This window comes from Lampris incognitus, chromosome 20 (assembly GCF_029633865.1).
Source record: "Lampris incognitus isolate fLamInc1 chromosome 20, fLamInc1.hap2, whole genome shotgun sequence".
Classification (NCBI taxonomy): domain Eukaryota; kingdom Metazoa; phylum Chordata; class Actinopteri; order Lampriformes; family Lampridae; genus Lampris; species Lampris incognitus.
In genome coordinates this window covers 29,753,125-29,772,192 of record NC_079230.1, presented here as the reverse complement: position 1 = coordinate 29,772,192, position 19,068 = coordinate 29,753,125, and the positions used below count along the sequence as shown (strand labels likewise).

The window sequence follows — 19,068 nt, the reverse complement described above, 5'->3', positions numbered from 1 at the left end:
GGAATGGTCAGGACTACACGCAAACAAAGCGGGTGGTTTGGAGGTATTCTATTGCAAACCACGGAGGCAAGCGAATATCGTCAAAATGTCAAGAGTGTCGGAGTACAGACAGTACACTGACTAGCAACTCGACTCACGCTATTACAGGAGGGTATGTCCAAACATCTTGCCAAGATTTTTGCCTGTCAATAGGAAGTTGGACTTTATTGAAATGTAAGCTAGCCGTCTTGGGCGTGCATGTGGTCCTGTTCCCCAATAAAGGCCAGAATTTAATGGAAGAAAGTCCTGTGTCCTCATAAAGTGGTCTGGGGCTGAGGTGATGGCATTCATGTTGCAAGGACAGAGGGTGAGAGAGCAATACAAAGAGAGGGAGAGAGGGAGAGCGTGTGAGGGGGAGTAGGGGTGGAATAGGGATGAGATGAGTTGCAAGGATCGTAAGTTATGGGGGGATTCTGCCCCCATGGTCTCGACCAGCATGCATTGCTGCTGCCTTGCACCTGTTGGGGGGATCTAGTGTCTTTACTTCCTGTCTGGACATCAAATAGAAGAGGAGGGTGGGGCTGAGGAGGCGACTGTGGATGTTCATTTTTTTCCCAGATGTAGCAGCCAAAGAGCAATGGGAAGGCCACTGTTAAAAAAAGACCTGGCTGCCAGTAACCATGACGGCTGTATTAGCCTGCATAATGCATAATTAATAACGAGGGCCCGATAGCCTCTCACTAATACTTTGCTGAAGGTGTGAGCTGAAAATAGTTGCTGGCTAAATGGAAGAATATCAATACTTATTTCAAATCCAGCCGGACTTTCTCCCTCTATTCCCAGCTTCTTCTCCTTTACAACCAATCATCAGCACATGCCCAGAAGTGGAGCCCAACCTTAAAGGCCATGTTGTCCCTGTCATCAGACAACCTTTCTGTGCTCTTCCTCAACCGCTAGTGTTGTCACCCCGAAGGTCGTTGCAGTCCAGACAGCCACTGGGAGCACCAGACCATGTGACGTAAGAGGGACGCTTTAACAGAAGTGGATCTTACCGCCTAAACGCAGTCATGTACCATGAATGTGTGCAAGGCTAGGCTTCTGCCTACAAACACGAGCACAGGATTGGCCTTTAGAACCTCGGGCACACACTCGTCTTCTTGCCCTCTCTCTCTCTAACAATGACACGCACACTATTTGCGTTGCGTGCACAGACCAATATGCAGATTTGGCTTCCGCACACGTACATAAATAGCATTAGCAAAACACTGACCACTACCGTGCTTACGCCGCGGCACATATGGGACGCCATATCGTGAATTCCTTTCGCAGAAGCCGTGTTTCACTGCCCCTAAAAATAGAAGCCAACTCACAGGGATGCCATGGCGCTATGCAACATTCCGGGTGTGAACCGTGTGCAGGGCCAGTGGGGGCGGGCAGGGGATCAGAACGCTAGGTGGGGTGGGGGGGGGGGTTCTGTTGGCCAAGCTAATGACCTTGGGGGAATTCACTTTCTAATACCACCTGCACTTAAAAAGAAATTCATCATATATCGTTCTTAGCAGAAAGTGCGTGGAACTCATTAGGAAGGAGGACGGGTTCGCTGAAGTCAGGCCCCCGTCAGGTCGAACCTGTTCCACAGGTATGTAAACCCCATGTGCAATGAAAGCAGGGATTTACCTGCCTGGTTAGCTATTACGTGGCCCACCCATGTGTTCTTTATTTCCAGCCAAACAGCAGAAAGTCCTCCAGACTGCTTTGGCAGCATTACCATGCACGTGTTCTCAGCATGGTTTGCCGTCCCCCATTAACAGATTTTGTATGGGATTGGAAGAGGTCTGGTAAAATGTTCCTCTATTTACAGTCTACACCACCACACAATGTTCTGCAAGATCTGAAAACAGGTTAAATATCTTGACTCTAAATGAAGAAGAGCCCCATCCTCACCCACCCACCCCCCCCCCCCAGCTTTTGGATCTAGATGGTTAAGGTCCCCGTGATTTCCAGTATTTGTTTAGTCTGACGTGTTTGGGGAGCTACAGCAGGAAAATAATGGCTAATAAATCGACTTCCTTATTAGACAGGTTCATAAATGATCATTTCCTTCATCCCTATGCTACACGGTGTCTCCCTCTGACTACCGGCCGTGACTAAAACATGGCTAGAGTGATGTACTGCCTTCCCTTGCTGACGGTGCATTGTGTAAACAGCAGCAATCTGCAGAGACAGCCGTCAAATCACAAGAGATGAACAGTCTGAACTACTGATAACGGACATTTCCTGCCACGCAAAGGCGGCGCGGTTGTTGTGCCGCGGCTTTCTGCTGCTCCCCACACGTGCGTAAAACCTCGAACATCCATCTGGGCGGTCGTGCCTGCAACCTGACCGGAGTAGCGCTTGACCTCTGACCCAGGGGTCAACCACTACAGATAGCTGCTTTCTGACTTGACGGGGGACATGACACCGGCGTGCCTCGGCTGCTCGTGGAAACCTTTAAAGAAAAAGGGGTGAGGGGCTCTAGTGACATGGAAAATATGGCTTTGTGTGGCACTGAGATCTCGAATAGTAAGTGGGGTGTTTGTCTAAAAACGTGATTCCTGTCACTCCTGCGACAGGTGATTCGGTGAGTCAGATCCAGCACGTGGAAGACAAACATAGCCTTGAGCTGTATTTCCATGTGTTTTGGCAGCTGGCTCCAAGGCGACGCGGGTCTGAGTCTCGGGTTGAAGTTCTGTCTGGCACAGTGAGGACGGATCCCGTCATCCTTCATGTTTCGCTGTCATCCGCATCCTCTCTCACTCCGCCCGTCTGAGTAGAGCTAACCGAGGAGATAAAGCTCGTCCAGAGCGGTCTTATCAGATGACATCACGCCGCAGTCCGATATGAAACTCAGTGGTTGTTGACGTGCCGGAGCAGCGAGACGACGCTCTGTTAACAGAACTTATCGTGCTGTTTACGAGGTACCGCTGCTATGACACGCAGTCCCTGGTTTATAATGCGGGACGGTGTGTTTGAGGTGGGGAACCGAGTCAGCGACAAGAGAGGACAAACAGACACGAGGACAGATGAGGGGCACGGAAACAAAGAATGACACTTATTGACAACAGCCACATAGCACATAACCATTTATAGCAGTTACACCTCATGCTGGATTCTGTTCTGTATACACTGCACGGGAGAGGGAGGAGAGGAGAGGAGAAGAGAGGAGAGGAGAGGAGAAGAGAGGAGAGGAGAGGAGAGGGGAGGAGAAGAGAGGAGAAGAGAAGAGAAGAGAAGAGAAGAGAAGAGAAGAGAAGAGAAGAGAAGAGAAGAGAAGAGAAGAGAAGAGAAGAGAAGAGAAGAGAAGAGAAGAGAAGAGAAGAGAAGAGAAGAGAAGAGAAGAGAAGAGAAGAGAGGAGAGGAGCGGAGAGGAGAGGAGCGGAGCGGAGCGGAACGAAGAGAAGAGAAGACAGGAGAGGAGAGGAGAGGAGAGGAGAGGAAAGGAGAGGAGAAGAGAGGAGAGGAGAGGAGAGGAGAGGAGAGGAAAGGAGAGGAGAAGAGAGGAGAGGAGAGGAGAGGAGAGGAGAGGAGAGGAGAGGAGAGGAGTAGAGAAGAGAAGAGAAGAGAGGAGAGGAGAGGAGAGGAGAGGAGAGGAGAGGAGAGGAGAGGAGAGGAGAGGAGAGGAGAGGAGAGGAGAGGAGAGGAGAGGAGAGGAGAGGAGAATGGAAGGGAAGGGAAGACAAGACAAGAGAGGAAAAGATAAGAGAAGACAAGAGAAAAGAAGGGAAGAGAAGAGACGACGAGAAGAAAGAAAAGGGAGAAGAGAAGAGAAGGAGAAAGCATAAGAGGTGGCGCAGATATGATGCTTTGTGCAGAAAGCCATTGTGTATGACAGTGTTGTGTAGCTTGTACAGAAGCCAGTGAGTGTGTGTGTATGGCAGTGTTGTGTAGTTTGTGCAGACGCCAGTGAGTGTGTATGCCAGTGTTGTGTAGCTTGTAGAAGCCAGTGAGTGTGTATGGCAGTGTTGTGTAGTTTGTGCAGAAGCCAGTGAGTGTGTATGACAGTATTGTGTAGTTTGTGCAGAAGCCAGTGAGTGTGTGTGTGTGACAGTGTTGTGTAGCTTGTGCAGAAGCCAGCGAGTGTGTATGGCAGTGTTGTGTAGTTTGTGCAGAAGCCAGTGAGTGTGTATGGCAGTGTTGTGTAGTTTGTGCAGAAGCCAGTGAGTGTGTATGACAGTATTGTGTAGTTTGTGCAGAAGCCAGTGAGTGTGTAGGACAGTGTTGTGTAGTTTGTGCAGAAGCCAGTGAGTGTGTATGGCAGTGTTGTGTAGTTTGTGCAGACGCCAGTGAGTGTGTATGCCAGTGTTGTGTAGCTTGTGCAGAAGCCAGTGAGTGTGTATGCCAGTGTTGTGTAGCTTGTGCAGAAGCCAGTGAGTGTGTATGGCAGTGTTGTGTAGTTTGTGCAGAAGCCAGCGAGTGTGTATGGCAGTGTTGTGTAGTTTGTGCAGAAGCCAGTGAGTGTGTATGCCAGTGTTGTGTAGTTTGTGCAGAAGCCAGCGAGTGTGTATGCCAGTGTTGTGTAGCTTGTGCGGAAGCCAGCGAGTGTGTATGGCAGTGTTGTGTAGTTTGTGCAGAAGCCAGTGAGTGTGTATGGCAGTGTTGTGTAGCTTGTGCAGACACCAGTGAGTGTGTATGACAGTGTTGTGTAGCTTGTGCAGAAGCCAGTGAGTGTGTGCAGAGTGTGTATGGCAGTGTTGTGTAGTTTGTGCAGAAGCCAGTGAGTGTGTATGACAGTGTTGTGTAGTTTGTGCAGAAGCCAGCGAGTGTGTATGACAGTGTTGTGTAGCTTGTGCAGAAGCCAGCGAGTGTGTATGGCAGTGTTATGTAGCTTGTGCAGAAGCCAGTGAGTGTGTATGGCAGTGTTGTGTAGCTTGTGCGGAAGCCAGTGAGTGTGTATGACAGTGTTGTGTAGTTTGTGCAGAAGCCAGTGAGTGTGTAGGACAGTGTTGTGTAGCTTGTGCAGAAGCCAGCGAGTGTGTATGGCAGTGTTGTGTAGCTTATGCAGAAGCCAGCGAGTGTGTATGGCAGTGTTGTGTAGCTTATGCAGAAGCCAGTGAGTGTGTATGGCAGTGTTGTGTAGCTTGTGCAGAAGCCAGTGAGTGTGTATGACAGTGTTGTGTAGCTTGTGCAGACTCCAGTGAGTGTGTAGGACAGTGCTGTGTAGCTTGTGCAGAAGCCAGTGAGTGTGTGTGTATGACAGTGTTGTGTAGTTTGTGCAGAAGCCAGTGAGTGTGTGTGTATGGCAGTGTTGTGTAGTTTGTGCAGACGCCAGTGAGTGTGTATGGCAGTGTTGTATATCTTGTGCAGAAGCCAGCGAGTGTGTATGGCAGTGTTGTGTAGTTTGTGCAGAAGCCAGTGAGTGTGTGGGTATGGCAGTGTTGTGTAGTTTGTGCAGACGCCAGTGAGTGTGTATGGCAGTGTTGTATATCTTGTGCAGAAGCCAGCGAGTGTGTATGGCAGTGTTGTGTAGTTTGTGCAGAAGCCAGTGAGTGTGTATGGCAGTGTTGTGTAGCTTGTGCAGAAGCCAGCGAGTGTGTATGACAGTATTGTGTAGCTTGTGCAGAAGCCAGTGAGTGTGTATGCCAGTGTTGTGTAGCTTGTGCAGAAGCCAGTGAGTGTGTATGACAGCGTTGTGTAGTTTGTGCAGAAGCCAGTGAGTGTGTAGGACAGTGTTGTGTAGCTTGTGCAGAAGCCTGTGAGTGTGTATGACAGCGTTGTGTAGTTTGTGCAGAAGCCTGTGAGTGTGTATGACAGCGTTGTGTAGTTTGTGCAGAAGCCAGTGAGTGTGTAGGACAGTGTTGTGTAGCTTGTGCAGAAGCCAGTGAGTGTGTGTGTATGACGGTGTTGTGTAGTTTGTGCAGAAGCCAGTGAGTGTGTATGACAGTATTGTGTAGCTTGTGCAGACGCCAGTGAGTGTGTAGGACAGTGTTGTGTAGTTTGTGCAGACGCCAGTGAGTGTGTGTGTATGGCAGTGTTGTGTAGTTTGTGCAGAAGCCAGTGAGTGTGTGTGTATGACCGTGTTGTGTAGTTTGTGCAGAAGCCAATCAATGTGTATGACAGTGTTGTGTAGTTGCAGGGATCATGGGAGTGGATCATCACATCGACACGATGACGCAGCGAAATATCACAGCCCAATTCAACGCACCGTAAGGCATCATCACTCTGTTTAAGTCCACATGTGTCTACCGGCGTCCGTACACGTGTGGGTCCCTGAGAAGTGTTTACGAAAACACACACAGGCTTTGGACTGACTGAGGGGTCCGTATGGGCGGGAATGGGCGTCCAATAGACGGGTGTTTGCTGTCTATTTGTTCAAACCGAGCGAGGAGCAGCACGAGTCTTGAGCAAAACCTCTCTAGGGAGCATCGAGTCAGCTCTTAAAGCAGGCCTGCTGCAAAAACACTGGCATATCACCAGCAGGGCTAGCCCCTAAAGCAGAGAGCCCAGTCCAGCATGCATTTCTTCATCATCATCATCATCATCATCATCATCATCATTATCATTATCATGAGCATACATCATCATTATCATCATCATCATCATTATCATCATCATGAGCATACATCATCATCATCATTATCATGATGAGCATTCATCATCATCATCATCATCATCATCAAGGTCAACCACAAACCATCTCTCTGAATCTAATTTCATAAAGGCACCACACCAGGTAATCAAACCGCAACAGAAATTCCACATCTACTCCAAAGCGACACAGACTGGACGGTGAAACTACTCACGGTGGAGGAAACCACACAGAAAACTTCCAATCAAGTTCGAAATCACAGGATCATCGTAAATCAAACCTCCAGAAAAACAGTTTTTGAGTTAGAAATACTGAACATATTTTTCAACAAGCCTTTACACTGATGTCACCTTAAAGGGTTCGGTCATTAATAAGAGGAAACTGGGGTTTGCTTCCTGAATCAGGATCAGGATCAGGATCGGGATCATGTTTACTGGTTATGTAGGTTTGCACGTACATGGAACCGGGCTTCGGTTTCGTGGCTCTCTCAGGGAACTTAACATGGAATAGCAACGCTACAACACAGCAACCTTCGGATATATACACAACTGCGTGAGATTGAGACTTTACCCGGCGAAATAAGAGGTGTAAGGTGCAGTGGTGCAGAGATTTACTGGTGGCAATGGCTGACCAAAATGAAATGGCTTCATTCGTGGGGAAATCGTACACTCGGTGCCCCGGTTCCCATTCGCTGGTGTTGCGTCAGGATGTAGATGACCAGACAAGACGAGCCGGTAAAGGCTGGTCTGAGGTTGATACCAGAGTATCATTTTCGACTCATCAATCTGTAAGGCCCACCCCAGCCGGCTTGTCTTGAGAGCCCGGTATGTCCCATCACAACACGTCCGTCTGCAAAACGAGTTGCACGGCTAAGAACGACGAGAGACTGGACACACGACAGGGAAAGCTGGACATGCAGACCTTTACACGGGCTTCCAGAGGAGACGCTGCAACGAGGGCCTGAAATTCCCATGGGGCGAGGGGAGGGGGCGAGTTTACACGGGAAGGCACTGGAAAGTGATCATCCACACGTCTTTGGAAAAGGGAGAGCATGGTTGAGTCTGTTAAACACTTGAAAAACAACAAGGGTCCTAAACAGCTGCTCTGCAGCCTTCCGCACTGTGAGCTAACTCTGATTTCCTCAAACCATGTATGGGCGTAGTCAACGTTTCACTACAAATAAGTAGCACCAAAAAATGTCTCCGACCTGCAGAAGGCATGATTTTAACGGATCAGTAACATGAGTGGTGTATATATAAAGCATCGAGGTAGCTAGCCAGACTATTACAGTACTAGTCCCCGGCTATCTCCGCTGAATTAGACCAGACACTGATACTGGCGTTGGGAGGCTGTGACTCAGTGAATCGTGTAATTTGTGGACGTTTTATTAAACGACATAGCAGCGATAGCTTGGTATGTACGAAGCAACAGACGGGGGGATTGTCCCCCCCCCGCACACTATTTCCAACCCCTTGCTTGTGTCGCTACGCTGGCTGGACGCTCACCATGCTGGAGTAGATGCTCCCTCAACAATCAGCCTCCCCTCCTGTCAGGGTAGTGCGTAATAAAGTACAGAGGTGCAATATAGTCAAGTGTTCTGGGTCACTAGTGTAAACTAGTAATAAGACCCGTTAGCCCCTAGCTAGCGGGTCTGACCCTTTAGCCGAGCGGTTAGCGGTGTCGCCTTGTGGTGCGGTACACCTCGTTTCGAATCCCGCACCGGGCAAGAAAATAACCGGTTACATTGGTGGCAGCGGTGGGATCCGGAAGTGTGCAGATCCTCAGAAGTCTCTTCGGAGCGCGGGAAGAACAAGCGCGAAGGCGCGCTTCCGGGAGAGGGTGACGACTGTAAACTACTAATAAGACACGTTAGTCCCTAGCAAACGGGTTTGACCCTTTAGCCGAGCGGTTAGTGGCGTCGCCTTGTGGTGCGGTACACCCGTTCGAATCCCGCACCGGGCAAGAAAATAACCGGTTAGACTGGTGGCCTTTCTTTTTTTTTATAACTTTATTTCTGATTTATCTCAATTTAGTGGCCAATCGATCCCTATTTTAATTCAAACACCCACCCTCGTACTGCATGCGTTGGCCGACTGCGTCTCTCCGGCCCGGCAGTCCCGAAGGAGACCGCCTCCCCACTTCCGTGACGACTCCAGGCCGAACCACTGCTTTTCCCCACACGCGCAGAGACGCAGTCACGTGACGAACACGAGCCGGCCTCCGCCCCCCTCCCGAAGACGGCGTTGCCAGTGATCGCTGCTTCATCGAGTCCGGCCACAGTCGGATCTGACGAGACCGGGGCGCGAACCCCCGGTCCCCAACGGGCAACTGCATCGACACAAAGCCGACGCTTAGACCGCTACGCCACCGCGGACTACTAGCGACCTTTCTTTACCTGACTCCCGCTTGTCATTGTGAATGACAGCTGTGACCAGGTATCGTGTTGTGTATACGCTGACGCCGTGACACACTAGGAAGTCACCATCAGTCACCTTCTTTTTCAAGGACCAAGCCCTCTCCTCCGCGCGTGGCGGACAGACGGACAGCCATGCTGGACAGGCAGATGCCCCCTGTTTGTTTACTGGCCAGTCCAGAGGAGCGAGGGGCGTCGTTATGGCCGCTTGACAGCACGCCAGCCGTTACATCACACACCCAGGGAATGTGCGTTGGTGTGTGTACCTCACTGCGTGTGTGTATGTGCTGCTTGTGCAACACGCGGGTGTGTGCGGCGATGATGTGTGCACGAATGTAGCATGTTTGTGCGTTTGTGAGCACATGTGTCCTTGTGGGTGTGGACATGTGTGTGTGGTGTGCAGCGTGTCAATAAGCACGTGGGTTTGGCACGTGTCACCTGTTTGTCTCCGCCACTACGCTTAAAAGCATCATCACATTGTCATCTCCCCCATCCGCACCTCCACGTGCCGTGCGGAGAGGAGCCAGCACTGAGCCCACATTTACAGCAACCAGGACATGGCCACCTCTCCCGGGATGGCTTAACACTGTCTTAGCTCTTACGAGGACGTGACACTGCAGAATGAACATTTTATGGGGTGAGAAAAAAACACGTGGCGGCTATTTCGTAAGGTGAACGCAGTTAAAGGAGGAGGAGGAGGAGGAGGAGGTGTCGATTGCCTCATGCGATGTCTGGCATCTGGCAGTGCTGAGCCTTACCGTGCACGAACCCATGCAGCCTCTTTCTTGTTCTCTCGTTTTTTTTTTTTTTTTTGGTTTTTTTTTGCTTCCCTTTGCCCCAATTCGATCGATCGATCAATCAATCTAATCATCTATATATCATCAATCAATCAATCTATGTCTCCCCCTGTCTATCCACCTCTCTTGCTGGGTTACACTCACGTGTAGGCCCGGACGCCTATAAACAACCATGTATCTCCTTCCTCAGCTTCCTCACCTTCCTCAGCTTCCCACCTTCCTCAGCTTCCTCAGCTTCCCTGGCGCCGTGTCAGCGCCTGCTAGCGAGCCCAGTTGGCCCGGGCTCCTGCGGACGGAGGCTCCAAAAGCATGTTACCCGGGCTGCTTTCCGGGAACACGGACTACAAATAACACCCCCCCCCCCCCTGGCTGAATATCAGCATTTGTGAACATTCCGATGCACACGTTATATCTGCGGCGCATTCAACACGCGGAGCAAGAGACGGCTAGCTAGCGAGCTGTGCTAACGTGAGTGACAGCGGGGCATCGGAGCGGTTGACTTTGCCCCGGCAGGTGGACGCGCCGGCCGGCAGGTTCTGGCTCACCTTTTTCCTCCGGCATTGTGGCTCCGTGGCTCGTCCTGGCTCCGTCGCGGTCTGTATCCTTTATCAATACGTTTGATAGATATCGGTAATAGGCGACATCCAAATCTTTCGGTTAATGGCAAAGTAAAATAGAAAGGCGTCGGCTTACATCTTCAGGACGCGCCGCACGCACGTCTGTGGTGGGAGAGCGAGCGCTCTGTCGCTCACTGCCGGAGGAACGAGCGGCGGGTCATGTGATAGGATCTCTCTCTCTCGCGCTCTGTGTCTCTCTCGCTCCTCGCTCGCTCTCGCTGTGTGTGTGTGTGTGTGTGTGTGTGTGTGTGTGTGTGTGTGTCTGTCTCTGTGTATGTCTCAATCACTCTCTCTCTCTCGCTCTCGCTCTCTCTCTCTCGCTCTCCCTGTCTCTCGCTCTCTCTCTCTCTCTCTCGCTCTCGCTCTCCCCTCTCTCTCTCTCTCTCTCTCTTCTCTCTCTCTCTCTCTCTCTCCTCTCTCTCTCTCTCTCCTCTCTCTCTCTCTCTCGCTCTCCCTGTCTCTCTCTCTCTGTGTATGTCTCTGTCACTCTAACGCTCGCTCTGTCTGTCCGTCCGTCCGTCTGTCTGTCTGTCTCTCTCTCTGTCTCTGTCACTCTCTCTATGGGTCTCTCTCTCTCTCTCTCTCTCTCTCTCTCTTCTCCTCTCTCTCTCTCTCTCTCTCTCTCTCTCTCTCTCTCTCTCTCTCTCTCTCGCTCTCTCAATTCAATTCAATTCAATTCAAAGGGCTTTATTGGCATGAAAGTTTTACAACAATGCTGCCAAACCATAAAAAAACAACGTTGCCAAAACATAAAAAACAATGTTGCCAAAGCATCAAAAAACAATGTTGCCAAAGCATCAAAAAACAATGTTGCCAAAGCATCAAAAAAACAATGTTGCCAAAGCATCAAAAAACAAAAAAACAATGTTGCCAAAGCATCAAAAAACAAAAAAACAATGTTGCCAAAGCATCAAAAACAAAAAACAATGTTGCCAAAGCATAAAAAAAACAATGTTGCCAAAGCATCAAAAAACAAAAAAAACAATGTTGCCAAAGCATCAAAAAACAAAAAACAATGTTGCCAAAGCAAAAAAAAAAAAACAATTTTGCCAAAGCATCAAAAAACAAAAAAAAACAATGTTGCCAAAGCATAAAAAAAAAACCAATGTTGCCAAAGCATCAAAAAACAAAAAAAAACTATGTTGCCAAAGCATAAAAAAAAACAATGTTGCCAAAGCATCAAAAAACAAAAAAAAACAATGTTGCCAAAGCATAAAAAAAAACAATGTTGCCAAAGCATAAAAAAAAACAATGTTGCCAAAGCATCTCTCGCTCTCTCGCTCAAGTCAAGTCAGTTTTATCCCAATATCACAAATGACTAATGTGCCTCAGTGGGTTAACAGCAACACGCAACACAACATCCTGTCCTTAGACTCTCACATCGGATAAGGAACAACTCCCTAAAAACTCTGTGTGTGCGTGCGTGCGCGCGCGTGCGTGCGTGCGTGCGTGCGTTGTGTGTTATGCCGCTGCTATCGCTGCAATGTATTTTTCAGTCACGAACAAAAGCTTCTGGAGCAGAAAGAAGAGGAAGAAGAGGACACCTCTGCTGTCTTCCACGGGGCGTTTGCCGCACGGCGAACTGGTTTCTCGCACGTGCTGCGGGCTGCGGCTCGGTCTGCTCCCGCAGCCCCGTCACGTCTTACGTCAGAGGTGACGATCGCCCTGAGATGACCACACGGCCTTTTGTTGCACCCCAATGACAAAACTGTCGTTAAGTTCGCAGGAAGTGCGTTAGCCCGCACGGGAGAGAGGAAGACGCTTGAGTGTATAGGAAACACCGCGCTCCCCGCCTCCTCCTCCTCCTCCTCCTCCTCCTCTTAGAATGGGCTCAATAATTAATGGGGTCTGCAGTAAAAACGGGGAAAAGCAGCAACGCCGTGTGAAGGGTGAGACGTAAAGAGGCCAGCTATTGTCAGTTGTGACAACACACACACACACACACACACACACCACACACACACACACACACACACACACACACACTCAATATAAATCCTCATCACCACGTGACGGACCTGTCGGTGGTAAATATCTAGAGCCCCTCGACTCGAAAGACACCTAGTCGGAGTTTCAGCGGACTTGACGGCTTCTGGGGATTTCTTTATGTCAGTGCGGATGACTATACCGGACAGACTATACAGAAATAGTTTAAATTATATAAGCACCATTTCAAAGGTCACGTCTGACCAAAAAGGGGGCCGTAGACTGTGGAAAGAGGGTGTTTGGAATATGAATAATGACGTAACAGACTGCGGAGACACGTGGGACAGGCCAACTCTCCCAGTGATAGAGACACTCATCTATATAAGTCATCACTCGGGGACGAGTATGACCGTCCTCCCTCTGGGTCCCTCTGAGTCCTCAGGTGGGTGTAGAGGCCGATCCTGGAGCCGCATAATGGGAGGAAGCCTGCACGGGGCAGCTCATTACGTGGAGAGGCTGATGCGCCTGCAGCCACCACACGGTCCTCCGGCAGGTGGTGGCCAGAGTCCAACGGCGTGGAGCACCGAGACGATTGGGGACCACCCTCTGTTGCAGGCCTTCATTCCGCCTTCACTGCCGTTGTGACCTGGAGACATCTTCCACCAGTTCCGCCGTTGAGGTCTTTGTTGGCTCCCCCTTGACCTCTCGACCTTGGGTGACCCTAGCAAGGGCCCAGCTCCGGACGACATATGTAGCTTTTGGGATCATGGGTACGCGCAAGCTTCTCCACCACCACAACGTGGCGATCCAGGAGAAGCGTATAGGGAACCATCCACAAAGGCCATCATCATGCTGCTCTGTTTCACCCCTCACCCTATTTCTAAAACCCTCGCTTGTGATTTGCTGTTGACCCAAAGCCACAATGGGGTTTTTTTTTTCCTGATCGTGGGGGGCTGTTGGTCAAGGAGCCTCTCGGACCCAGTTCTTTGAGCCGCTTTGAATTCAAGGCGCATTACTTCTTTTCAGAAGTTTGGCTCAAGAGGGACAAACAGCTCAGTCATCAAAAGCAACAGCAAGTAATTATCCCCGACCACTCGCGTTGTTGGTAGATCCCACCCAAAGCTCCATGCCAGTAAACAAGGCCCTGTTCCAGGGGAACTCGGGGGTGTATACTGAAGTGGTTAAACATCAGAGACGACGGATGCAGCTCAGACTGAATACAAATCATGATTTTACATAAGACCATACAGTGCTGGGGTGACGTGTTTCACCCTGCCGTCGGTGGTTGTGTGCAGCTTGTAGCCTTCACTGCTCTCAGCCTGTCCAGCCCTCGCTAGTCTCTGTGGTGTAGCAAATGGCTAACTTATTAACTTATTAAAACATGCAACTAGTTTAGACATGTCTCAGGGCCTTTGTGGTAGTCGATCACTTAAAAACGCAACTTAGGGCGTCCGGGTAGCGTAGCGGTATATTCCGTTGCCTAGCAACACGGGGGGTCGCCGGTTCGAACCCCCGTGTTGCCTCCGGCTTGGTCGGGCGTCCCTACAGACACAATCCCACCTTGTGCGTAACTGTAGTCCGCTGACTTCCGGTTTTCTGCTGCAGCGGTCACGCCAGTTTCCTGTTGCCTGCCAGATTTACCATGGATACACGTCAACCACAGGCACACAACTGTCCACACACTTTCACCCGCACCTCCCAGCAAACGGGTGAAAAGTTTCAAGTTGTACATAACGAGTTACGTCCACAATTATGAGGATGAGGACCCTCATCCTCATAATTTTGCTGGGGCAATTCTGCGCGTGTCGTTGACATTTATCAACGGTAAATCTTGCAGGCATCGCGACAACAGCACACGCCAACAAACAGGAAACTGGTATGACCGCTGCAGTAGAAACCGGAAGTTAGTGGACTACAGTTATGCAGAGTTGATTGGCTGCGTCTGCGGACGGGAAGCAGGATGTGGGTATGCGCCTGGTCGCTGCGCTAGCGCCTCCTCCGATCGGTCGAGGCGCCTGTTCGGGGGGGTGGAGTGGGATAGCGCGATCCTCCCACGCGCTAAGTCCCTCCGGTGAATCTCCTCACTGTCAGTTGAAAAGAAGCGGCATGGTGACTCCCCATGTATGGGAGGAGGCATGTGGTAGTCTGCAGCCGGCACATGGTGTGGGGGGGGGTGGTCAGCGACCGGGACGGCTCGTAAGAGTGGGGTAATTGGCCGGGCACAATCGGGGAGAAAGTCCAAAAACAAAACGTAACTTGACACAAACCCCCCCCAGGGGAACGTGAACAGCATGTATGGGGTATCCTCCGCTGTAGCAGCACCACCACGGGGACAGCATCGAGAGCTATCCTCGTCCAGGTCACAGCTATTTGTACACAGTGAGTGTTGATTTGCCACTGCTCGGGCCGCGGGCGTGCCAGATGTGGTGCAACCGCGGGTCGCATAAACGCTTTTTATCCGAGTAAAAGCGGAGTTCATCGGTTTACTGCACATCCGCGGCGGTTTCCAAACAGCTCGGGAGAAAGGGCGGGGGGGCATCACAGATGGTCTGATCCGTCACAGCGTTTACTCGCAGGCTGTGGCGAGAGGCCGCGCTTGTACCGGAGAGACACACGTGGGAAATGCTCCTTTTACTGCCTAACAGCGCGGCGCTGTGCTCCTCTCCACCGGCAGCGTTACAAAGTCCATGCGTGCTGATATGCGGCCATTCCCAAGTCCTCCTCGAGCCCTCACCCGCAGGCTGGAGCACACACGCAATGCACGGGCCGCTGGTTGTACTTTATATGCATGCTTCAATCGATGCACTCCTTAATCACTGGAAAGACAAGGCCGTCATTTTGACGTTTGGATTTTTCAGTCTAGTAACCCTTGTGAAAAAAAAGATACAGACCTGCCGCCCCCCGAATGTCCCTGAAACTGCATATATTTGCATTAAAATGAATTTTAGATCAATTGCACAAAAAAGCTGTAAGATCTACCCAAAAACGACCATGAGCGGTCAAAAAGACGGCTCGTACTTTTCGCGTGATCGTGCGCGTCATGAAGCTATTTGTGACGTGTTGGTGGCGTCGTTGCCTCCGTCAAGTTCGCTGCTCTGACACACTAGCGTCCTCCGGTGCAGAGCATGGTCTAAACTTGATTTTTGATGATCGACGACATGTCTGGTTACCATGACTACCCACCGAGGCGCTGCAGTAGTTACAGGCGTTGGGACAGCGGCCATTTTAGAATTGTTTGGAATTAGTATTAAAGTTGTTAAAATGTTAATGTGGTGTCAGTTAGATTCATAACAGACATGCTAACATATGAAATGCATTAATATCTCAGCTGGGTATATTATCTTGACAGAATATAGAATTTAAAAAACGACCGTCATTTTGACCGCCCACGTCGTTTTGGGTAGGAGTGAAATCCCGATCGTTCTAGCGATAACAACTGATGACTTTAGGAAGTAATTTCATGTATTACACGTTGCGTTAGGTTTCACGCGCAGTCCGACCAGCAAGCCGTGTCTTTCTGCGTGCCCAGTGCGCGAGCAAGCGGCTCCGCGTGCGAGCCTCGCCACGCCGAAACGAGACATCCAGCAGAGACAATGGTCCAGTCTCCACACGCTGCGGCGTGCAGAATGCAGGCGATTAAAAGAATGGATTACATAATCACCCCGCTTCCTACCACAACGGCCTTGCTCAACAGACCCCACACACTCACGGATGCATGCATGCATGCAAGCATGCACGCGCACGCGCACACACACAGAATAACCCCATCTTGACAGAACATGTGCGTTGCAGTACAGTCAAGGCTGACATCATTGTGAGTGGATGTTTGAGACTTGGACCTGAGCTGTTTGCAGTGGATCATTGGATGTAATCGATAGCCAGGGAGTGTGCCCAGTGGATTTACTGCCATCTGCTGTAGTCAAGCGAGCCTCACTCATGCATGGTTGGTGGGGAGGTATATAGAAGCGAACACCCAACACAGCTAACACAACACACATGCTAACTTGATCAGGAAGGAAAATATATACGGCATGTCTCGGCTGCAGGGGTTGTGGTGTTATTGATCACGATCGGTCATTGTGATGCATGGGGGGGGGGTCATTAAAATTTCATCACAGGGCCGTTTTCCCCGTCATATTTGATTTCATGTTTACTATATTGCAGGTGTGCATGTGTGATTATAGCATCTCGATATGTCTTACTATACTGCCTACTGACTCCTGCTTTGAGGAATTCTGAGGACAGATGGAGGAGAACAGCATTGTCCTCTTCTAACTCAATATTAAGGAATATTGGCAGAAAGCAAAAACGTTACTTCCTCACCCTCGTGTTTAATTTCAACAAAGTGGCCACCATAAATTGACCACATCAACTTACTTTGGACCCACATCTGATCATATGTGATGTGTGGTTCTTTCTTGATTTGATTTCTTATGTTTTTTACTTTAAATTTAATTTTATCTTGTCTTGTTCTCTCTCTTCAAAACGCATGCATGCTTACTCCAAAAACAACACAAACACATTTAGTGTACAGCCAACAGTTGTGTGATATGGCTGGAAAACTGTGTGTGTAAACTACGTGTGTCCGTAGTCAGGACGGCTGACGTCAGTAGAGGGGTCACCTACGGTCGGCGGTGATGGTGTTGGACGTCCTCCATCTAGCTGGCCCCAATAAAACAATGGCCAGTCACACAATGGTGAGCTAACCTGCAAATTCATTAGGCCCTAGGCAGAACATGCACACAGAGATAGACACGACATGCCTGGACTCTGAAGACCTGCAGGGGGCAGTCTCCCATATCGACAGCACAATCAACCATTTCTATAGCGTTCCTGCCTCGGTAAGTGTACCTTATAGAGACGAGGCAGTTACGGGGGGGGGGTAAATGATGTCAATTATAAGCTTCACTTACACCGGAGGCTGGTATCGCAAATGCCTAGCAAGCACACCGGAGCCTTAAAATTAGCATAATTTACCCATTGTGGATGGTCTTAGAAAATACCCCAACATCAGAGCTTGAGGGAGGAGTGCAAACAAGATGATTGACAGTGAGCAGTGACACACAGGAGGAGAACATGAGCCTAGGGATGGCTCATTATAACTCAGGCTGCAGTAGGCGCATCCTCGCCGAGTCCCGCTGCTCCCTCTCTTTCCCCTCTATCCTGAGCCAGAAATGGAGATAGCAGATGAATAAAGTAAAGGGGATGTGCTCAGTAAAAGGTATTAAGCTTCACTAACTTCAAAGCCACTATGGCAGCCTCCGCATTTGGATTCAGCGGTAGGCAGTGTTATAGTGTGTTGGTGTATGGGTGTGTGTGTGTGAGAGAGACTGAGACCGAGACCGAGACCCAGTATCTGAATTGCAAATAATCAGGTACCAGAGCAGTAAAGTGTTGTCTGGACAAACATGCCATGTGGGAGCACAAAGGCGCGCTGGTGTTTCCAGCCGGCCCTCTAATGACGCCACTCACGAAACCACAAAAGCATTTACGGCGCTGAAAAATATCAATTTACGAGGACAGCGATGCCAACTGCAATTGTAAAACTGTTTGCTTTGCTCCATTATCGGGGGGTTTTTGTTTGTCCTAATGACAACCAAAGGAAAAACTACCTTTTCTGGCGAAGAACACCGGCCCGGAAACAGTGACCAGGCTGGTGTTCAATCTGGCACAAAGATGCTCTCATCACAGCCCGGTCCATACCTCATACTCTGCTCCACCAACCTCAAGGCTGTCTTTTCCACAATAAACAAACTTCTCAAACCCAGGGACAACACCTCCACTTCCTTCACGGTCAACAAGTGCAACTCTTTCCTTTCATTTTTCCCAAACTAAAATTGACACAATCTACGGCGAACCTGACACCTCCCCCACCTCTCCACCTCCCATGCATCTCTCCCCCTTTACCACTCAAGTGCTCCCCTGTGTCCCCAATGAGGCTGTCTATCCTTATGGTGGGAATGAGAAGCTCACTTGTTTTCTGGATCCCATCCCGTCCAAATATTGTTAAGGACTGTCTCCCAGCTATCTCCTCTCTCATCACGGAAATCATTAACTCCAACATCAGCTCTGTTCAGTCCCTCATACACTTAAACTGGCTGCTGTCACCCCCATCCTCAAACCACCCAGGACTCAACCCTGATATCATGAGCAATTCCCGGGTCCATCGCCAATCTCCCCTTTCTGTCAGAAGTACTGGAACGTGTTGTCGCCTCCCAACTCAAAGCTCACCTCATCTCCAATTACCTGTTCGAACCATTTCCATCTGGTTTCTGCTCACAGCACAGAAACAGCCCTCTTTAATGTTACCAGTGACCTCCCCTCTCCTCAGACTCTGGCCATCTCATCCTCCTCGACCTCACTGCCGTTCTTCGACCCGATCAACCACACCATTCTTCTCTCGCACCTTGAATCCTTCTCAACATCACCCGTACTGCCCTCTCTGTCTAAAGTCATATCTCACAACAGACAACAGTTCATCAGCATCAACAACTGCACCTTCTTCACTGCTCCTCTGTCCCAAGGCGTCCCCCAAGGTTCGGTGCTTGGTCCTCTCCAGTTCATCCTTACATTCTCCCCCTTGGTAACATCATATGTCATCATGGTCTCCACTTCCACTGTTATGCCGATGACATCCAGCTCTACATCTCCACTAAATCTTTCACCACCCAACTTACTCAGTCTGACCAGTGCCTCACTGAAATTGAATCATGGATGCAAGCCAACTTCCTCAAACTAAATTGTGATAAATCTGAAATGATCATTATCGGT

At 49.8% G+C, this 19,068-nt stretch overlaps 1 protein-coding gene across 1 annotated transcript in view; it reads right to left on the bottom strand.

The window, feature by feature from the left end:
• The window catches only part of ablim2 (actin binding LIM protein family, member 2), an 87,896-nt gene extending 77,351 nt beyond the window's left edge, over nucleotides 1-10,545 (bottom strand). Inside the window, exon 1 of the mRNA XM_056300226.1 lies at nucleotides 10,300-10,545. Coding sequence (XP_056156201.1) covers nucleotides 10,300-10,315 — 16 coding nt within the window. The 5' untranslated portion in view covers nucleotides 10,316-10,545. The remainder of the gene's footprint in view (nucleotides 1-10,299) is intronic.
• Between the last annotated feature and the right edge of the window lie 8,523 nt (nucleotides 10,546-19,068).